The sequence below is a fragment of the Rhinopithecus roxellana genome, chromosome 15 (genome assembly GCF_007565055.1).
Source record: "Rhinopithecus roxellana isolate Shanxi Qingling chromosome 15, ASM756505v1, whole genome shotgun sequence".
In the NCBI taxonomy this organism is placed as follows: Eukaryota; Metazoa; Chordata; class Mammalia; order Primates; family Cercopithecidae; genus Rhinopithecus; species Rhinopithecus roxellana.
The window spans coordinates 56,212,528-56,234,010 of NC_044563.1; the positions used below are offsets into that span (position 1 = coordinate 56,212,528).

Below are 21,483 nucleotides of genomic sequence, written 5' to 3' on the forward strand. Positions count from 1 at the left end.
AAGTTCTCCTGGATGATATCCTGAAGAGTGTTTTCCAACTTGGTTCCATTTTCCCCCTCACTTTCAGGCACCCCAATCAGACGTAGATTTGGTCTTTTTACATAATCCCATACTTCTTGCAGGCTTTGTTCATTTCTTTTTCTTCTTTTTTCTTTTGGTTTCTCTTCTCGCTTCATTTCATTCATTTGATCCTCAATCGCTGATACTCTTTCTTCCAGTTGATCGAGTCGGTTACTGAAGCTTGTGCATTTGTCACGTATTTCTCGTGTCATGGTTTTCATCTCTGTCATTTCATTTATGACCTTCTCTGCATTAATTATTCTAGCTGTCAATTCTTCCACTCTTATTTCAAGATTTTTAGTTTCTTTGCGCTGGGTACGTGATTCCTCCTTTAGCTCTGAGAAGTCTGATGGACTGAAGCCTTCTCTCATTTCGTCAAAGTCATTCTCTGACCAGCTTTGATCTGTTGCTGGCGATGAGCTGCGCTCCTTTGCAGGGGGAGATGCGCTCTTATTTCTTGAATTTCCAGCTTTTCTGCCCTGCTTCTTCCCCATCTTCGTGGTTTTATCTGCCTCTGGTCTTTGATGATGGTGACGTACTGATGGGGTTTTGGTATAGGTGCTCTTCCTGTTTGATAGTTTTCCTTCTAATAGTCAGGACCCTCAGCTGTAGGTCTGTTGGAGATTGCTTGAGGTCCACTCCAGACCCTGTTTGCCTGGGTATCAGCAGCAGAGGTTGCAGAAGATAGAATATTGCTGAACAGCAAGTGTACCTGTCTGATTCTTACTTTGGAAGCTTCCTCTCAGGGGTGTACTCCACCCTGTGAGGTGTGGGGTGTCAGACTGCCCCTAGTGGGGGATGTCTCCCAGTGAGGCTACTCAGGGGTCAGGGACCCACTTGAGCAGGCCGTCTGTCCGTTCTCAGATCTCAACCTCCGTGTTGGGAGATCCACTGCTCTCTTCAAAGCTGTCAGACAGAGTCGTTCGCGTCTGCACAGGCCTCTGCTGCTTCCCCTTTTGTTGTTTAGCTGTGCCCTGTCCCCAGAGGTGGAGTCTACAGAGACAGGCAGGTTTCCTTGAGCTGCTGTGAGCTCCACCCAGTTCGAGCTTCCCAGCGGCTTTGTTTACCTACTTAAGCCTCAGCAATGGCGGGTGCCCCTCCCCCAGCCTCGCTGCTGCTGTTTCGGTTAGATCGCAGACTGCTGTGCTAGCAATGAGGGAGGCTCGGTGGCCGTGGGACCCTCCCGGCCAGGGGTGGGTATAATCTCCTGGTGTGCCCGTTTGCTTAAAGCGCAGTATTGGGGTGGGAATTACCCGATTTTCCAGGTGTTGTGTGTCTCAGTTCCCCTGGCTAGGAAAAGGGATTCCCTTCCCCCTTGCGCTTCCCAGGTGAGGTAATGCCTCGCCCTGCTTCAGCTCTCGCTGGTCGGGCTGCAGCAGCTGACCAGCACCAATTGTCCGGCACTCCCCAGTGAGATGACCCCAGTACCTCAGTTGAAAATGCAGAAATCACCGGTCTTCTGTGTCGCTCGCGCTGGGAGTTGGAGACTGGAGCTGTTCCTATTCGGCCATCTTGCTCCGCCCCCCAGAAAGGGAACTTTGTATTGGAGAAACCTGGGAGATACTACCTTAACCGAAAGACCGAGGTTTACATCAACAGTGATTAGTCAGTGATTTTAAAAAGGAAAACAGAGAAACACATAGATCGGAGAAGACTAGGAAAAAATGATGACTAAATCCAGTGTGGTTTCCTGGACTAAATACTGAAACAAAAATAGGCATCAGAACCCAGTCAATCAACAGAAAAAAATCAGACAAATCCTAATTAAGGAATATTCTATAAAATACCTGCCCCGTCAAAGCCCTCAAAACTGTCAGGGTCATCAAAAATAAGAAAAGTCTGAAAGATTTTCAAAACCATGAAGAATCTAAGGAAGTATGATTACTATTACTATATGCAGTATGTTTTCTTGGATAGGATTATGGAATAGAAAAAAGACATTAGTTAAAAGCTGAAAAAAAAACTGAATAAAGCATGAACTTTGGTTAATGGTAATTTATCGATATAGGTTCATCAATTGTAAAAAATGTACCACATTAAGGTAAGATATTAATAATAGGAGAAATTGGGTGTGGTACATATAGGGTAAGTCCCTGTACTATCTTTGTGATAATTCTATCAATCTAAAACTCTTCTAAAATTAAAAGTTTATTTATTTTTAAAAAGACATTAATGGCAACACTGGTGAAATGTGAATAAAATCCATAGTTAATAATATCACATCAATGTCCTTTTTTTTATTAACCACGCACCATGTCAAACGTACCATGGTTATGTAAGATGTTAACATTAGGGAAACCAGATGAAAGGTATGTGGGAACTCTCTGAATTATCTTGGCAAGTCTCCTATAAATCTAAAATAAAGAGTTTATTTTTAGTGGGCAAAAATATTTTAACTGATACTTCTTTCTTTCTATTTTTTTATTTTTATTTTTTTTTTGAGATGAAGTCTCACTCTGTCACCCAGGCTGGAGTGCAGTGGCATAATTTTGGCTCACTGCAACCTCTGCCTCCCGGGTTCAAGTGATTCTCCTGCCTCGGCCTCCCAAGTAGCTGGGACTACAGATGCACGCCACCACACCCAGCTAATTTTTTCTACTTTTAGTAGAAACAGGATTTCACCATATTAGCCACGCTGGTCTCGAACTCCTGACCTAGTGAACCACCTCCCTTGGCCTCCCAAATTGCTGGGATTACAGGCGTGGGCCACTAAACTGATAATTCTTAAGAGATGCATGCATATCCAATAGGATATGAAAAAATGCTCATCATGGAAATACAATTCAGAACAAAAAGAGAAAATGCTATATAACTGCTAGAATAGCTAAAATGTAAAAAGACTGACCACTTAAATGAAGTTGACAAATGCTTGAAAGACACAAGCTACCAAAGTTCATGCAAAAGGTAAATTATTAAAGAAACTGAATTTCCAGATCAAAAACCTTCCCACAAAAAAACCTCCAGACCCAGATGGCGTCAATGTAAATTCTACCTAACATTCCCATTCCACACATATTCTTCCTGAAAACAAAAAGGGGGAAAACACTTTCCAAAAGTGAGTTGAGGCCAACGTCACCCTGACAACAAAATCAGACAAACAGATTACAAGAAACAAACTACAGACTAACATTCTTTATAAATACATACACACAATTTCTTTAAAAATTTTTAACAAATTAAATCCAGTAATAAGCGTTAAAAAGTAATTCACCATGACCAAGAGGGCTCTCTCCAGAAATGCAAAGTTGGGTTAACATTAAAAAATCAACCAGCCGGGCACGGTGGCTCATGCCTGTAATCCCAGCATTTTGGGAGGCCAAGACGGCCGGATCACGAGGTCAGGAGATCGAGACCATCCCGGCTAACACGGTGAAACCCCATCTCTACTAAAAAGACAAACAATTAGCCGGGCGTGGTGGTGGGCGCCCGTAGTCCCAGCTACTCAGGAGGCTGAGGCAGGAGAATGGCATGAACCCGGGAGGCAGAGCTCGCAGTGAGCTGAGATCGTGCCACTGCATGCCAACCTGGGGGACAGAAAATCAACCAATGTATTTCACCACAATACCAGAAGAGAAAAAACATACATTTATCTAAACAGATACAGGAAAAGAATTTGACAAAATCTGAAACAAACTGTGCAGTGACGGTACACGCCTATAATCCCAGCTACTCGGAAGGCTCAGGTGAGAGGACCACATGAGGCCAGGAGTTCAAGAGCAGTCCAGGCAACACAGTGAGATCTCACCTTGAAACAAACAAAAAAATTATAAAACGTAAGTAAAAATTCAAGATGACAACAGCAGAAATTTCATAAATACAATTAAATGCCAAAAAAGTTAGGCATTCATGTAATGTGAGAAGATGCCAAATTTTTGAAAGTGACCAAGTATGAACCCAATTTCTTCTAACACAGTTAATCACATGTGGTCTTGGAAGGTAATCCGATTTCTTTCAACATCAAATATGCCTTCTTGCTGCATTTTTACTTAGGTTAAAATGAAAATGATTTCTTAAATATTGGAAATGGATGGGTTGGAATACAATGGCCATGGGCCAATTTGAAAAGTAAATGAGTAAAAGACAAATAGTAAAGTTTTCTAATATGCTACAGGTAAACCTTAAAGTGACTCACTAATTAACCTGTAGATAGCATTATTCTCTAACATTCTCTAAAAGGAAACAAGTAAACCAAATTATCTGTCTCTATTGTCAAATGATTGTGGGAAAGCTATTTCCCTTCTTTAAGCTTCATTTTACTGTCCTATTTTAAGAGGACATTACGCTAGATTCATTCTTAAATTCAACAAATACTTACTGAGCACCTACTGTGCGACAAACACTTTTCTAGATGCTGGAAATACACCAATGTCAAAAAAAAAAAAAGAAAAAAAGAGAGAGAGAGAGACAAAAATCCCTCACTTTAAAGAGTTTAGACAGAGAGAAAAATATGCAAAATAGGTATCATGGTAAACGGTAATGAATATTACAGGGAACAATAAAGCAGGAAAAGGGACAGAATGTACTGAGGGGGCTATAGTTTTGAATGGGGTTAATTAGGGAACTAGATGATTTCTAAGTTCACATTCAGTTCAAAAATCCAATGATTTTTCTTCTGTGTTGACTAGGCAGCATAAAAACACACAGTGAACCTCTGAATTTGACCTCTTTAAACTCACACATTCTGTTACCTTGCTCTGTGTCACCACTTATATTTTTTTAAAACAGGATTAAAAATACATTTTTCCATACTGAGATAAAGCATATGCTGTCATTTAATGAAACAAGTATTTCCCAGTCTTGCCTTGGGAGAGGAAAACAAAAATAAAACCTAGCAATTTTCCCCAAAGGTTCTAAAAATCTAGCATTTTTATACACTACAGAAAGAATTAAAATCAGTGATTTTTCGTCGCCCTTCAATAGTCTGAAATTTAGTCTTCTGCTGGGGCTAAGTTACAAGAGGTGGTTTAACAGCATCTTTGAAATGGAAGATGCTTTTATAGACAAGGAAAGTCACGTGAATAATAAGAATTACTACTACACCTATTGCAGCTATCCTATTTTGTATGTTTGCTACCTGCCAGGTATAGCACTAACTATAAAATCAGCAACTGTATACAGTTTGAACTAATATACTAATTTCAAATTCCATGAGAGAGAAGTTTCTGTAAGGTTAAGTGCATTGCTGCTTTTCTATACTTCTACCATATGATTATCTTGGGCAGATCTTCAAGGCAACAAAAAGCTTTCATTTGGGGATGTAAAGGCCCTCTGCTAAGCTGAGACGGGTGTAAATGACAATAGGAAGATGCCTATCTGTGATAATGAGTTCACACAAACAAATATTTAAATAATTTTATCTAGAACTTAATTTGAAGATCTGAGTTTTATTTTAAGTCCAATCCACAGCACAAAGTTCCTCAAAAGCTATTCATATCCAAATAGCTTTTTTAAAAAAGCTCAGTTTATTAGCCATACCCACTACTGTGCTTACAAAAACACAATATTCATTATAAAATAGACATTTTTTCCACTCCACTAGGAAAAACAGTTCAAAATTATATTAATATCTTCAACCTGCCCATTTGGGTTAGGATTTCTGTTTCTTTGGAAATGCCTCCTTAATAAGAGTTTTCCCAAAAGAGATCACTGTCCACAAACCAGACTTATTTTGCTCAGTCCAAATACTTTTTAAATTCATCTTTTAAAAGTAGATTAGCTCCCATAGTTTATTTTTTTCCCTCCTTGCAGCTATTTTTCATTCACTATATAGTTCATGTCTAGAGTTCACATTAATAAAACTGCCTGTTAATTATCTTCTAAGTAATTTTATGTAATATAAAGTTTCATCTAGCAGAATAAAGCAGGCACTTTGCGCGTTACACTATTAGCAGATGAGAAAGTTTATTTCCAACATTTAAATGCCAATAGAACTCTAAGTAGAACATTAATAAGATAAAAACTATCTAAAGGGTTTTTTAAAATTAACCCTAGAAGAATATGATACTCTCCTTTAGAAAACAAGAAGTGTAAACAGGTAAATACATAAAAACCTACCAGCTCATTGCTTGTAGATGTGAGTCTTAGTTTTTCTTCAATTTCCTTCCCAATTTTCTGAACAGTTACCTGAGTCTGTTTAATTGCACACTGGGCTCTATGAAGCCTAGAAATATAAGTTATAGAAAAATGTAAATGAGTTGACAGTAAACTCAACAAAGAGCCTCAGATATAAATGACAAACCTTGAGGATACAAAGAATTAATAATGAACCCAATTTATTTAATTATCTAGCATATTCACAATGAAATAACAGGGAATACAATAAATCCTAAAACATTAAAGCTCTAAAACACCCTTTTTGTACCTGCCTGCCTGCCTCTGATGTATTGTGAGGTAAGATGAAGAACTCAAAGGAGTCGGGAAGAGCCCTGAGAAAGTAATATAGTAAAATCCTATCATTTTATAGATATGGAAACTGAGGCCCAGTGAAATTAAACAGATTGCTAAAGTCACCGAGAGAGTATCACCGTTATCAAAGGTGACTATTACTTCCAGGTATCCATAAAGAAAAAAGGAATTCACAGTAATCCCAGCTGAGAAGGTTGAACAAAGCAGATAGCACTCTCAAAGAGATAAGAAAAAACCAAAAGATGATAGCAAAGACAAATAGGAGGAATTAAATACTTGGCCAGGTTCAAACTAGCAACTACATTTTCAGTAAGGTCTCTTTCAAGGAACACTGAAAATATTAAGAGGTATTTTTATTTTTAAGTTATGGTTTTGTGTTTTTGCTTCTTGGTCTCTTTATTTTAATTTACTTTTATTCTGAGACAGGGTGTCACTCTGCCGCCCAGGCTGGAGTACAGTGGTGCAAACACGGCTCACTGCAGACTGCAGCCTTGACCTCCCGGGCTCCAGTGATTCTCCTACCTCAGGCTCCTAGATAGCTGGGACTACGGGCATGCACAACCACGCCTGGCTAATTTTTGTATTTTTTGCAGAGACGAGGTTTCACCATGTTGCCCAGACTGGTCTCAAACTTTGTGTTCAAGCAATCTGCCCGCCTCTCAAAAGTACTAGGATTACAGCACTATGCCACTGCACCTGGTTTCTTTATCTTTAAATATAGCTCATGTATTTCTTATACATTTCCATACCAAATGGTCAAACTGTCTTTATTTGGAGATGACATAATTGTCATGTGGAAAATCATCAGAAATCTACAAAACAAACACTAAAATTAATAAGTTAATTTAGCAAGGTCATGGGATATAAGGTCAATATACAAAAAAAATCAATGATATTTCTGTATGTAGGCATACCTCACTTTACTGCACTTTGCTTTACTGTGCTTCATAGATATTGCTTTAAAAAAATAAACAAATTGAAGGTTTTTGGCAACCCTGAGTCAATCAAGTCTACTGGAGCCATTTTTCCAACAGCATGTACTTACTTCATGTCTCTGTCACATTTTGGTAATTCTCATAATATCTCAAACTTTATCATTATTATTATATCTGTTATGGTGATCTGTGATCAGTGATCTTTGGTGTTGCTATTATAATTATTTTGGAGCACCATGAGCTGCACCCATATAAGATAGTGAACTTTATTGATAAATGTTGTGTGTTCTGACTGCTCCACTGATTGGCCATTCCCAGTCTCTCTTCCTCGCCTTGGGCCTCCATATTCCCTGAGACACAACAATAATGAAATTGGGTCAAGCCTTACCGTGGCCTCTAAGTGTTCAAGTGAAAAGAACAGTCCTACATCTCTCACTTTAAGTCAAAAACTAGAAATGACAAACCTTAGTGAGGAAGGGATGTGAAAAGCCAAGATAAGCCAAAAGCTAGGCCTCTTGCATGAAACAGTCAGCCAAGTTGTGAATGCAAAGGAAAAGTTCTTGAAGGAAATTAAAAGTGCTACTCCGGTGAACACGTGAATGATAAAGTAAAACAGCCTTATTGCTGATGCAGAAAGAGTTTTACTGGTCTGGATAGAAGATCAAACCAGCCACAACATTCTTTTAACCCAAAGCCCAATTCAGAGCAAGGACCTAACTCTCTTCAAATTTTTGAAGGCTGAGAGAGGTAAGGAAGCTGCAGAAGAAAAGTTGGAAGACAGCAGAGACTGGTTTATGAGGTTTAAGGAAAGAAGCCATCTCTAGAACATCGACGTGTAAGGTGAAGCAGGAAGTGCTAATGGAGAAGCTGCAATAAGTTACTCGGTAGCTCTAGCTAAGATCATCAATGAAGGTGGTTATACTAAACAACAGGTTTTCAACATAGATGAAACAGTCTTCTGTTGAAAGAAGATGCTATCTAGGACTTTCATAGCTAGAGAGGAGAAGTCAATGTCTGGCTTCAAAGCTTCAAAGGACAGGCTGACTCTCTTATTAGGGGTTAATGTAGCTGCTGATTTTAAGTTGAAGCTAATGCTCATTTACAACTCTGAAGATCCCGGGGCCCTTAAGAATTATGCTAAATCTACTCTGCCTGTGTTCTATAAATGGTACATCAAAGCCTGGATGACAGTGCATCTGTTTATAGCATGGTTTTATGAATATTTTAGGACTCTCGAGACCTAATGCTTAGAAAAAAAGATTTCTTTCAAAATATTACTGTTCATTGGCAATGCACCTGGTCACCCAAGAGTGCTGATGGACATGTACAAGGAGATTAATGTTTTCATGTCTGCAACACATTATCTATTCTGTAGCCCATGGATGAAGGAGGCATTTCAACTTTCAAGTTTTATTATTTAAGAAATACACGCAGTGGCTCAAGCCTGTAATCCCAGCACTTTGGGAGGCCGAGACAGGTGGATCGCGAGGTCAGGAGATCGAGACCAACCTAGCTAACACGGCGAAACCCCATCTCTACTAAAAAATACAAAAAACTAGCCGGGCGAGTTGGCGGGCGCCTGTAGTCCCAGCTACTTGGGAGGCTGAGGCAGGAGAATGGCGAAAACCCGAGAGGCGGAGCTTGCAGTGAGCTGAGATCCGGCCACTGCACTCCAGCCTGGGCGACAGAGCGAGACTCCGTCTCAAAAAAAAAAAAAAAAAAAAAAAAAAAAGAAATACATTTCATAAGGCTAGAGTTGCCATAGATAATTCATTCTTCTAGCAGATCTGGGCAAAATCAATGGAAAACATTTTGGAAAGGATTCACCATTCTGAATGCCATTCAGAACATTCATGATTCATGGGAGTAGGTAAAAATATCAACATTAACAGGAGTTTGGAAGAAGCTGACTCCAGCCCTCATGGATGACTTTGAGGGGTTCAAGACTTCAGTGGCGGAAGTAACTGCAGACATGGTTTTAATAGCAAGAGAATTAGAATTATAAGTGGAACCTGAAGGTATGACTGAATTGCTATGATCTCATGATCAAACTTGACTAGATGAGGAGTTACTTTTTATAGTTGAGCAAGAAAAGTGGTTTTTTGAGATAGAATCTACTCCTGGTGAGGAAGCTATAAACACTGTTGAAATGACAACAAAAAATGTATACCATCATAAACTTAGCTGATAAAACAGTGGCAGGGTTTGAAGGGAAGGACTGACTCCAATTTTGAAAGAAGTTCTACTCTGGGTAAAATGTTATCAAACAGCATTGCATGATACAGAGAATCATGCATGAAAGAAGAGTCAACTGATATGTCAAACTTCATGTTGTCTTATTTTAAGAAATTGTCATAGTCACTCCAACCTTCAGTAACTACCAATCTGATCAATCAGCAGCCATTGACATGGAGGCAAGATCCTCCACCAGCAAAAAGATATTGCTTGCTGAAGGTTCAGATGATCATAAGCATTTTTTAGCAATAAAAGATGTTTTAATTAAGGTATGTACATTATTTTTAGACATAATGCTATTTCACACTTAACAGACTACAGCATAGTGTAAACATAACTTTTATATGCACTGGGAAACCAAGAAGTTCGTTCATGTGACTCGCTTTATTGCAATATTTGCTTTCTGCTTTATTGCGATATTTGCTTTATTGGGGTAGCCTGGAACCAAATCCTCAGTATCTCCAAGGTATTCCTGTATTAGCCCCAAACAATTGAGATACGAAATTCTTAAATAATACTTTAATGACAGCATCAAAAAACATAAAATACTTAGGGATGAAATAAACAAAAGATGTGCAAGACTCAACCCTGAAGTCACAAAACATTGCTACAATAAAGAAGAACTAGTAAGTAAAAAATACATGTACATGGACTGGAAGATTCCATATTATTAAAGATGTCAGCTTTTCCCAAATGGGTAAATAGCTTGAGACTCCCAATCACAGTCCCAAAGGATTTTGTTTTTGACAGAAATTAATAAGCTGAAACTGTAATTTATATAGAAAAGCAAATAATCTAGAAGTGACAAACCAATCTTGAAATAGGCCAGATTTCAAGAGTTTCTATTAAGTTACATAATTAAGACAATATGGCGTGGTCATGGAGATTAAAAAATAAATAGATCAATGGAAGAGAATAAAGTGCACCATAATAGTCCTACACATATATAGCAAATTTTTGACAAAGGAATCAAGGCAAATCAGTGCAGAAAACAAAGTTTTTAAAACAAAGGTGCTATGGAACACTGAATAAGCATAGAAAAAAATCAATCTCATCCCCTATTTCATACACACAAAAATTAATTTAAAGAGGATCACAGTAAATATAAAAGCTGAAATCATAACACTTATGGCCAAAAATATAGGACTATCTCTTGCAACCTTGGGGTAGACAAATATTCAGTAGAGAAGACATAAAAAGAATTAATCATAAAATTAAAAAGGAATAAACTAGACTTTAAAAAAATGAGAAATACCTGTTAATCTTAACAAAGCTGCCATTAGGAAAATAAAACAGTTCATAGACTGGGAGGAAATATTTGCAAAGCACCTATCTGACTACAAAGAATTCTTATAAATCAGTAATCAAGACAGTCAATTAAAAATGGACAAAAGAGTGAAATAAACACATCACAAAAAAGATACAAGAATGGCCAATAAGCATAGGAAAAGTCACTCAAAGTCTTAGTCATCAGGGAAATGCACATTAAAATCATAATGAGGTGCCATTTCACACCTGTTAGAATAGATAAAATTAAAATAACAACACTAAATGCTGGCAAGGATGTGGAACAGCTAAAACTTGCACGCATTGCTGGCAAACATGTATCAGGCTGGTGCAAAAGTAACTACAGTTCTTGCAATTATTTTAAATTTAATTTAAATTGCAAGAACCCACGAGATCAGGAGATCAAGACCATCCTGGCCAACATGGTGAAGCCCCATCTCTACGAAAATACAAAAAGTTAGCCAGGCATGGTGGCACGCGCCAGTGGTCCCAGCTACTTGGGAGGCTGAGGCAAGGGAATCGCTTGAACCTGGGAGGCAGCGGTTGCAGTGAGCTGAGATGGTGCCATTGTACTCCACCCTGGCGACAGAGCAAGATTCCGTTTCAAAAAAAAAGGGCAAGAACTGCAATTACTTTTGCACCAGCCTAATAAAGTAACAGTGGCTTTTTTAGAAAGTATTAGTTATTAAGTTAAACATACATTTAACCTAAGGCCCAGCAATTCTACTCCTAGGTATTTACCCAAGAAAAATAAAAAACATGTCTACAAGAAGCTTTGTATAAGAATGTTCATAGAAAACAATCCAAAGGTCTATCAAAGAGGAGAATTGACAGTTAAGCTATATTCACATAATGAAAATCTACTTAGCAATAAAAAGGAACACACCACTGGTACATACAACAATATGGATGGATCTCAAAAACAATATGTTGAGTGAAAAAAGCTAGAAACAGAAAAGTCCATATTGTATAATTCCCTTTTCACAAAGTTCAAGAACAGGTAAAACCAACCTATGGTGACAAATCAAGAGTGGTTGGGACTGACATAGAGAGAAGAGGGAACAAAGCAACTATCTGAGGTGATGGAAATGTGCTAAGTCTTTATTTTTCTAGATGGGGTCTCACTTTGTCACCTAGGTTGGAGTGCACTGGCATGACCATAGTTCACTGCCCCCTCAAATTACTGGACTTAAGGGATCTTCCTGCCTCAGCCTTCCGAGTAGCTGGGACTACAGGAGCGTGCAACTGGATCCAGCTAATTTTTTGTAGAGACAGAGTCTCACTATGCCCAGGCTTGTCTCAAACTCCTGGCCTCAAGCCATCCTTCCACCTCAGCCTCCCAGAGTGCTGGGATTACAAGAGTGAGTCACTGCACCTGGCTTTGATGTCTTGATTAGGGTAAGGAGTACACCAAAACTCACAGATTTTACACTAAGACCTGTGCATTTCACTGTGTGTGAATTTTACCTCTGTTTTTAAAAGGTGGTCATCAATCCTAACCTGAAAGTAATCATATACATGAGAGGTTCATTTTCTTAGGCATTTGATGGTATTGCTACCTCTGCCAATATTATTATTATTATTATTATTATTATTATTATTATTACCGTAAACCCTAGAAATATTCATGATATATTCTGTACTTTTAGAAATTGCCTGATATTTATTGATGATTTCTTAGGTCATATAAAAAGGACCAACTCTCAATATAGCTATTTTGTTCATGAGACCAGGAATTCAACAAATCCCTCAGGGTTCCTAAGGAATCCATTAGAGGAGACTATACTCCATCCTGTTGCCTCGTGGTCTGGGTGTGTTTGTGTGTTTAATCTACATTGACAGTAATACTCTCTTAAAAAGATAGCTCTACAGTAATTTTACATCCAGGTAAGGCCCTTTGTGATGTAGTCCCTGCTGACACATCCTGTCTCATTCCTGATTATTTTTCACCTTGCACCCTCATCTCCAGCAATACTGAATTACTGGCAACTCTCCAAACACATCCTATCATTTCTTCCTTCTGTACACCTTTGTGAGCTGTTCTATGTGCCTACAAGTTCTTCACATCCCTTAACAGATAACTAAATTCCTAATCCATTAACAGGAAGCTCAAGCAACCTCTTCTTCAAAGGCCTTCCCTGACTATTACAGACAGGTCTAGGCACTCCTTCCTCTGGAAATCTGCTACTTGTGTATGGCACCATAATAAATACTATACAACCCTAATTTACAGCAACTATTTATTTCTTTGCCTATTTCACTAAATCTTTCTGGGGGTAAAATAAATTTCATCTTCTCATGTATATTCCAAATGCTAAGTACAGAATGTGGCACAAAGGAGGGACTCAAAATATATTTGCTGGCTTAATGTCTAATGTCTGAACATAAAAGCACAGTTCCAAACTTTGATATTTTTGTCATCAGTGGGAGATTAATTGGAAGATCAATGTGGTAGTTTCCTATATTTGTAACTTCAAAATAGTGTATCAAAATAAAAATCACATAGAGACTACTCATTCAAGTAAGGAAACAGCAATTTTTACTAAAAATGTTATCAGAATTCTAAAAATGATAGGCATCATCAACCCAGAGAAGAAATCAACAAAATAGCCTATAACTTTAAAAGTAGGAAAGTGCTGTCTAAAACTTCACTGGTACTATGCAAACAACCTTGTCAAATGGTAAAGACTTTAAAAATAAAAATGATTCATGACCATAATTAATGTATGACTTCAACTATTTGGCTCTCACTGCCCCAGACGCTTTCTGATCTTACCTTAGGGGCTTAAAACACACAGACAGAGTCACATTTCCTCCAATCTTCAGTGTTATCCAAATAGACTTTCAGAGCCCCTGCTACATCAAGACAGAGCTAATAACATCCCCCTTTCAAACCCAACAGGAGAATAAAAGTTTGAAGTCTTTAGACTTTGAAAAATAACATGGGACATCCTGATTCCCCTGGGGATAAAGAGGTGAAGGACTAACTAAAAAAGAAACAACTGCTTTACCTCCAAACTGGTTGGCCAATTTCGGAGGAATGTTTCTTGATTTTGCAAACTATCAAAAGAATCTATAAAGAAAGAAATATATATCCTGTAGTAATATGGGCGAGTGGTCAGTATCAACACTAACAACCTCAAGCTGAAATAAAACTCATCATCACTGGTGCTGGGAAGGAGAGATCAAGTAGCTATCTGATAGGTATTCATTCTGGTGATAGGAAACAGATGCATTCCTATTTTTTAATATGATTTGAGGTAATAAATTGAAACTGGACTAAAAAAGTGCTTTGAGGCTACGTATTTCTGTGAATGTAAAGATACATTGAATAAAAAATATGTCAAGTAAATTATTAATAAAGGTTAACTGAGACCATGTCAATGAGATATTAAAAACAATCTCGAGGCCGGGCGCGGTGGCTCAAGCCTGTAATCCCAGCACTTTGGGAGGCCGAGACGGGCGGATCACGAGGTCAGGAGATCGAGACCATCCTGGCTAACACGGTGAAACCCCGTCTCTACTAAAAATACAAAAAACGAGCCGGGCGAGGTGGCGGCGCCTGTAGTCCCAGCTACTCGGGAGGCTGAGGCAGGAGAATGGCGTAAACCCGGGAGGCAGAGCTTGCAGTGAGCTGAGATCTGGCCACTGCACTCCAGCCTGGGTGACAGAGCGAGACTCCGTCTCACAAAAAAAAAAAAAGAAAAAGAAAAAGAAAAAAACAATCTCACTGAAGGAGAAGTTCTAAGATAGTATTGATCATATCACATCAGAAATCCTGCATTCAAGTTTAAGACAAAGAATGACAAATTAGAATACCTACAAAGGCAGTGAAGTATAGTTCCCTATGGCTTGCAGAGAGAGATAAAAAGGGAGAAGAAATACAGAAAAGACAGGCATCTATGAAACAAATCAGTACCTTATCATTCATGGTTTTGTATTTCATATGAAGGTGCTTAGATTTTTATTCTGAAGGCATTAGAAAACCATTAAAAAGTTTTAAGCTGGGAAAGATTTAACTACATTTGCACTTTAGAAAGGTATTTCTTCTTGTAATAAGGTGAATGGCACACAGAGAAAAGAGACTGCAAACAGGAAAGTTAGTGTGAGGTTATTCCAACAGTCCATGTAACAAATGGCTCTATCCTAAATTAAAATAGTGACAGGAAAGATGGTGTAGATGTGAAAAGTGAGAGAGAAGAGAGATAAAGAATGATGCTCAAAAACAAATTACCAGCATAAACATGAAAGACAAGACATCACTACAGATCCTTCAGATAGCTGAAAGGAATTAAGGAGAAATTATGAGCAATAGTCAAACTGTTTAAAATCCACAAATTTCCAAAACAAACAAAAGAAACAGAAAATCTAAAGAACCACTATCTGTTAAATAAATTAAATTTGTAATTACAAATCTTCTCACATAGGAAACTCTAGGCTCAGATAGCTTCACTGGTAAAATGCCAGTAGTATCAAAAATCTTTCCAAGAAGAAGAGAGGATGCTTTCATTTTGTTTCATGAGGTCAACACAACCCTGATACCAAAACATGACACGAACAACACTATAGGAAAAAAAAATTATAGACCAATTATTACACATGAACATAAATGCAAAAATCATTAACAAAATGTTAGCAAATCAACTCTAGTAATATATGAAAAGGACAAAGCAATTGGATCAAGTGGGTTTACCTGAGTAGGTTATACCATTCTGTTACTGACTGATTTTCAAATACTATACAAGGTTGGTATAATATTTGAAAATCAATCAATGACAGAATGAAGAAAAAAGATCATATGATTATCTTAAATGATTCAAAAAAGAAGCATTTGATACAATTTAATACCTGTTACTGGTTAAAATTTTTTTTAAAACCCTCAACAAACTAGGAGGAAAGGGGAGCTTCCCCAATCTGCTAAAGGATTTATAGAAAAAAATCTATAGCTAATCCTATACTCACAATCAAAAACAAGGCAAAGATATCCACTTTCATCACTCTATTCCACATGTACTCAAGGTCCAAACCATTATAATAATGCATTTTAAAAGTAAATAAAAGCCATAGGTATAGGAAAGGAAGAAGCAAATCTACTTAAAGGTTCTATGACTGTGTATGTAGAAAAATCCAAAGAAATCTAAAATCCAACTACTAGAACTAATAAGTAAATTCTGCAAATTGCAAGAGTTTAAATTAATATATTAAAAATCAATCAGTATTTCTATATAATATCAATAAATAACTAGGAATAAATCTAAAGAAAGGTGTGAAAGACCTGTACATTGACAACCATAAAACACTGCTGAGCTATTAAAGAATACTTAAATAAATGGAGACATACACCATTTCATGGATTGGAAGACGTGATATTATTAAGCAGTCAAGTCTCCCTAAATTGATCTAAAGCCAAAGCAATCCCAATCAAAAACCCAAAAGGTTTTTTTTGTTTAATAGAAACTGGCAAACTGCTTCTAAACTTGATATCCAAATACAAAAGACCTAGAACAATAAGAAAATGTTGAGGGGGCGGAGCAGGAAAAAGCTGGAGGGCTTACACTACTAGATTTTATGACCTATCATAAAGCTACAGTAAGTAAGGCAGCAATAGTTACATAGAACTAAACAAATAGATCAATGAAATATAATTCAGGGCTGGGTGCGGTGGCTCACGCCTATAATCCCAGAACTTTGAGAGACCAAGGTGGGTGGATCACCTGAGGTTGGGAGTTCAAGACCAGCCTGACCAACATTGAGAAACCCTGTGTCTACTAAAAATACAAAATTAGCCGGGCGTGGAGGCACATGTCTGTAATCCCAGCTACTCGGGAGGCTGAGGCAGAAGAATTGCTTGAACCTGGGAGGCAGAGGTTGTGGTGAGCCGAGATCGCACCATTGCACCCCAGCCTGGGCAACAAGAGCGAAACTCCGTCTCAAAAAAAAAAAAAAAAAAATATATATATATATATATATCTATAATTCAGATTATAGAAAGAATCATTGATACATACTCAATTTTTTGATAAGGAAAAGAAAAACTTTGTCAACAAATGGCAGTGAAATAACTTAATACGCATATAGGAAATAAATGAACCTTAACCTGCACCTCACCTCATACACACAGACTAATTTGAGATGGATTAGGGACCTAAATGTAAAAGCTAAGACTACAATGCTTCTGGAATAACACATAGGAAAATATATTCAAGAACTTGGACTAGGCAAAAATTTCCTAAGGGCATTATTGAGAAAATGAAAAAACATCAAGTCATGACTGAGAAAAACACTCAGGGTGTGTGTGTGTGTGTGTGTGTGTGTGTGTGTGTGTGTGTGTGTACACCTGACAAAGGACTTCTATCCAAAATGCGTAAAGAATTCCTACATAAAAATAAAAAGATAAACAACCCAATAAATCAGAATAGGCAAAATATTTGAACAAACACTTCAAAAAATGAGATATAAGAATGAGCTATTAGCACATGAAATGGTACAAATATATTTAGTCATTGTAAAACTAAAAATCAAAATCAAAATGATACACTACTACAAGCCCTATTATAATGGCTAGAACTTACAAAACTGACAATACCAAATGATGGCAAGAGGTAGAGCAACTGGAACTTCCCAGCATTGCTGGAGGGACTGTACAAATATATAACTACTTTGGAAACCTGTGTGGCAATACCTAACAAGTTAAATATGCACCTCTTGTATAAGCCAACAGTTTCACTCTCAGGTATAATGTGGGCTGGGTGCAGTGGCTCACGCCTGTAATCCCAACACTGTGGGAAGCTGAGGTGGGAGAAATCACCTGATGTCAGGAGTCTGAGATCAGCCCTAGCAACCCAGCAAGACCCCGTCACTAAAAAAATCAAATTAGCCAAGCATGGTGGTGCGCACCCACTCCCAGCTACGTGGGAAGCTGCAGGGAGAATCCCTGGAGTTCAGGAGCTTGAGGTTACAATGAGCTATGACTGCACTACTGCACTCCAAGCCTGGTGACAGAATGAGTCCCTGTCTCTAAAATATCAAATAAATAAATAAATAAATAAAGAGAAAGCACATGACCACAAAAAAACTTGTGTAAGTTGTTCCTATAGGCTTTATTTATAATAGCCAAAAAGTAGAAACAATCCAAATATCCATCAACAGAATAATGAATAAGCAAACTGTAGTATATTCATAGAAGGAAATACCACTTCACCAATAAAAAGGAATACACTGCTAATCTACACAACAATATGGATAAATTCCAAAAACTGTAGGTTAAACAAAAGGAGCCAGAAACCAAAAGAGTGCCCTGTATGACTCCACTTATAAGAAGTTCAAAAACAAGGAAAGCTAGTAAATGATGAGGCCATAAGAAAAGTGTCCCAGGATGGGAATGAGGGTGTCAGAAAGCTGACAAATGAGGGAACATTCTGGATAATGAAAATATTCTATACCTTGATTTACCGATGGCAATACAGGTGTGTATATTTATTAAAATTCATCAAACTGTGTGTGTGTGTGTGTGTGTGTATATATATATATCTGTATTTTATTGTATATAAATTATACTGCCAAAGAAAAAGAAAAGAATGTTTGCTGGTGTATGGCTTGGGGAACCAGAAAAATGGCAATGCTATTTACTGCAATGTAGAACCCGGGAGGAGCAGTTCGAGAAGTTCTATTTTCAGTTGGAGGTGCCTGCGTAACATCCAAGAGGATGTGCTGAATATGAGTTGAATATAAAGATCTGTTGCTCAGGAGACAGATCTTGGCCAGAGATAAAAATGTGGCAATCATTAGCACACAGATGGTTATGAACGCTATGAAAGTAAATGAGATCACCCTGAAGACTGTGTGAATGAGAGTAAACAGGACCTAGAACAGAAACCAGAGGAACATCAATATTTAAGAAATTGGGGAGAAAAAAGTTCTGCAAAATTCTAAACTAGAATATCCAGGGAGAAGCAGAAGGACAGTTCAGACAGCTGGTATGACAGCAGTTAAAGGAACAGCACATCTCGAGGGAGGAATGACCAGTGTCACAAAAATCAAGTAACCTAAGGCCTAGACAGTTTCTACATATTTAGCAGCAAGGACTTAATTAAAGCCATTTCAAATCCGTTCACCTCACCCCAGATCCACCGCCACCTAGCCAATAGCCCTAATTGGTTTCTTAGCTTTGACTCTTATTCTTCTCAATTTTATTCTGTACTTAGTACCAAAGAACCCCTGTTCTTCATTTGCTCGGTTACTAATTGTAGTTTATCTTCCCCAACAGCATCCAGAATGCCTGCCTTATACACATCTAAAATTGTATTTCCTTAGAGACAGCTAGAAATATCACAGTCCACAAATTTCAAAGATTCATGCTAATACATCTAGTACCTCACCACTTTATCTTTCTTCTTCTCTGATGGACACTAACCTTTTAGATACTCTAGGCCCTCTAATAGCTAGTGTGTGGTTGCCTACACAGTTCCTTTCATTATGTATCTATGGGTAATTAACATACATGTACTTCTAGTCATGTTGAAAACATCTTCCATCGATGATAAAAGGATTTTTCTGGTGTCTGAAAGGCGTGATCTACATTTTTCCACACTAAATGCATTGTCCATTTTGTAAATAATTCTATTCAAATAAATCCACCTATTCAAATAAATTTTATCAAATAAATCTGCTCCATGATAGTCATGAATCACTGCAGTGCTCTGGAACTGACATCACAGTATACTAGTGCTGCCTTTTCCCTCACTCATATTTCCTGTGTTCGCTCACCTGAACCTATTGATTCTTCTTTCCCAGTGCTCTTATCCACGTAATTTCCTTCTCATCATTCCCACTGTAAGCACCCTGGTTCAGCATTAATAAAAGGCCTTCCTTACTAATCTCTGCCCTCTTCAACCCATCTGCAACACTGCCATCAGAATGCTCTCCTAAAACACAGATTTCAATAGTGTCCTTCAAAAAAGCAAAACAATGACGTAAGAGGTATGGAGATCTTTTAAGTCTTAGTGTATCAATAATTAGAATGACTACAGGCAAATTTGGGCTCTTTATACAAAAGAAAAAAACCACCATGTACTCGCACCAAATAATCACAAATTCTAAAAAACGTATGATTAGATGTTATTCTTTGCTTGAATACAGCCCAGGGCTATTTAAATAAACATTAAACTCTGTTGTTTTAGCCTGGCAATTCAAAGTCCAATGAAATCGAGCTCAGGCATAAGAGTATTAATATTTACCAGAAACCTGAGGCCTAATACAGTGCCTGGCACATAGAATATATTTATTTAATAATTCGTTGGTGAATGAATATACATTTATTTAGTGCTGGCTACGTGCCAGGCACTAAGCTAAAAACTTGAAATGGATATTTCATTTAATTCTCACAAAAATCCATAGACGTAAATATTCCCATTCTACCTGTGAGAAAACTGAAGCTGGTAAGTGGCAGAATCAGTATTTAAACCCAGGTTTGTTTAACTCCAAAGCCCGTGATCTTCACTGCTTCCTGATTTCCCACCCACAAACCCATTGTTCCCAAGCTAATCTTGTCACCATCTCCCCACAAACCTTGGCATCAGTAACACCTTACATGTTAAATAATTTTAGTTTCCAAAGTGCTTTTTCACAGACACATTATTTAGGTTAAACCTTCCAAATATGTGTGTCCAAGCTCAGTATTCCTACCCTTATATATCAATTACTGTGTGCTTTTCTCTTCCATTATTCTATGATTCCATTCACAATATAACTTGTATCTCAACTAAATCTGCTGCTGCATTTTATCCCACTATCTTTAGGGTAGACAGAATTCTAAAATGTCACCCCAAGATTCCCATTCTCTGCATAATCCCCTCCTCTTGGTTATTAGCAGGACTTGTGAATACCATAGGATATTACTCCCAGAAATGTTCCTTTACAAGGTGGGGGCTATAATTAAGGTCACGTATCAGTTCACTTTGAGTTAACCAAAAGGGAGATGAGCTGGGTGTTACAGGTTGAAATGTATCCCTCCATCTCCCGTCCCAAATTCATGTTGAAATGTCCTAACTCCTAATGTGACTATATTTGGAAACAGGACTTTCAGAAGGTAATTAAAGTTAATGAGGTCATAGGGCGGCCTTAAAAGAACAGGAAGAGAAAAAGATCTCTCCCTCTCCACATGCATGCAAGAAGGAAAGGTTATGTGAAGTCACAACAGGCAGGTGGTCATCTGTAAGCTAGGGAGAGAGCCCTCACCAGAAACTGAACCATGCTGGCACCCTGATCTCAGACTTCCAGCCTTCAGATCTCTGAGAAAATAAATGTCTGTTGTTAAAACCACCCAGACTGGTATTTTGTTGTGGCAGTCCAAGCTGACTAATACAGAGGGTAGGTCTGCTCTAACCAGGTAAGCCCTAAAAAAGGGACTGGCCCTTCCTGAAAGAAGAGATTTGAAGCACAAGAGGGCCTATAAAGTGGGCCACGTGGCAAGAAATTGCAGGTGGCCTCTATGGGGCTGACAGGGGCCCTCAGACCACTATCAGCAAGAGAACAAGAGGCTGAGTCCTATAAACCACAAGGA

General features: G+C 38.0%; 1 protein-coding gene across 2 annotated transcripts in view; it reads right to left on the bottom strand.

Annotated features, from left to right (window-relative positions):
• Window positions 1-21,483, bottom strand: part of UVRAG (UV radiation resistance associated) — a 335,339-nt gene that overhangs the window by 180,360 nt on the left and 133,496 nt on the right. For both annotated transcript variants that reach the window (XM_030917811.1, XM_010366787.1), the window contains one exon: window positions 6,115-6,220. In XM_030917811.1, the coding sequence (XP_030773671.1) occupies window positions 6,115-6,220 (106 nt within the window). The remainder of the gene's footprint in view (window positions 1-6,114; window positions 6,221-21,483) is intronic.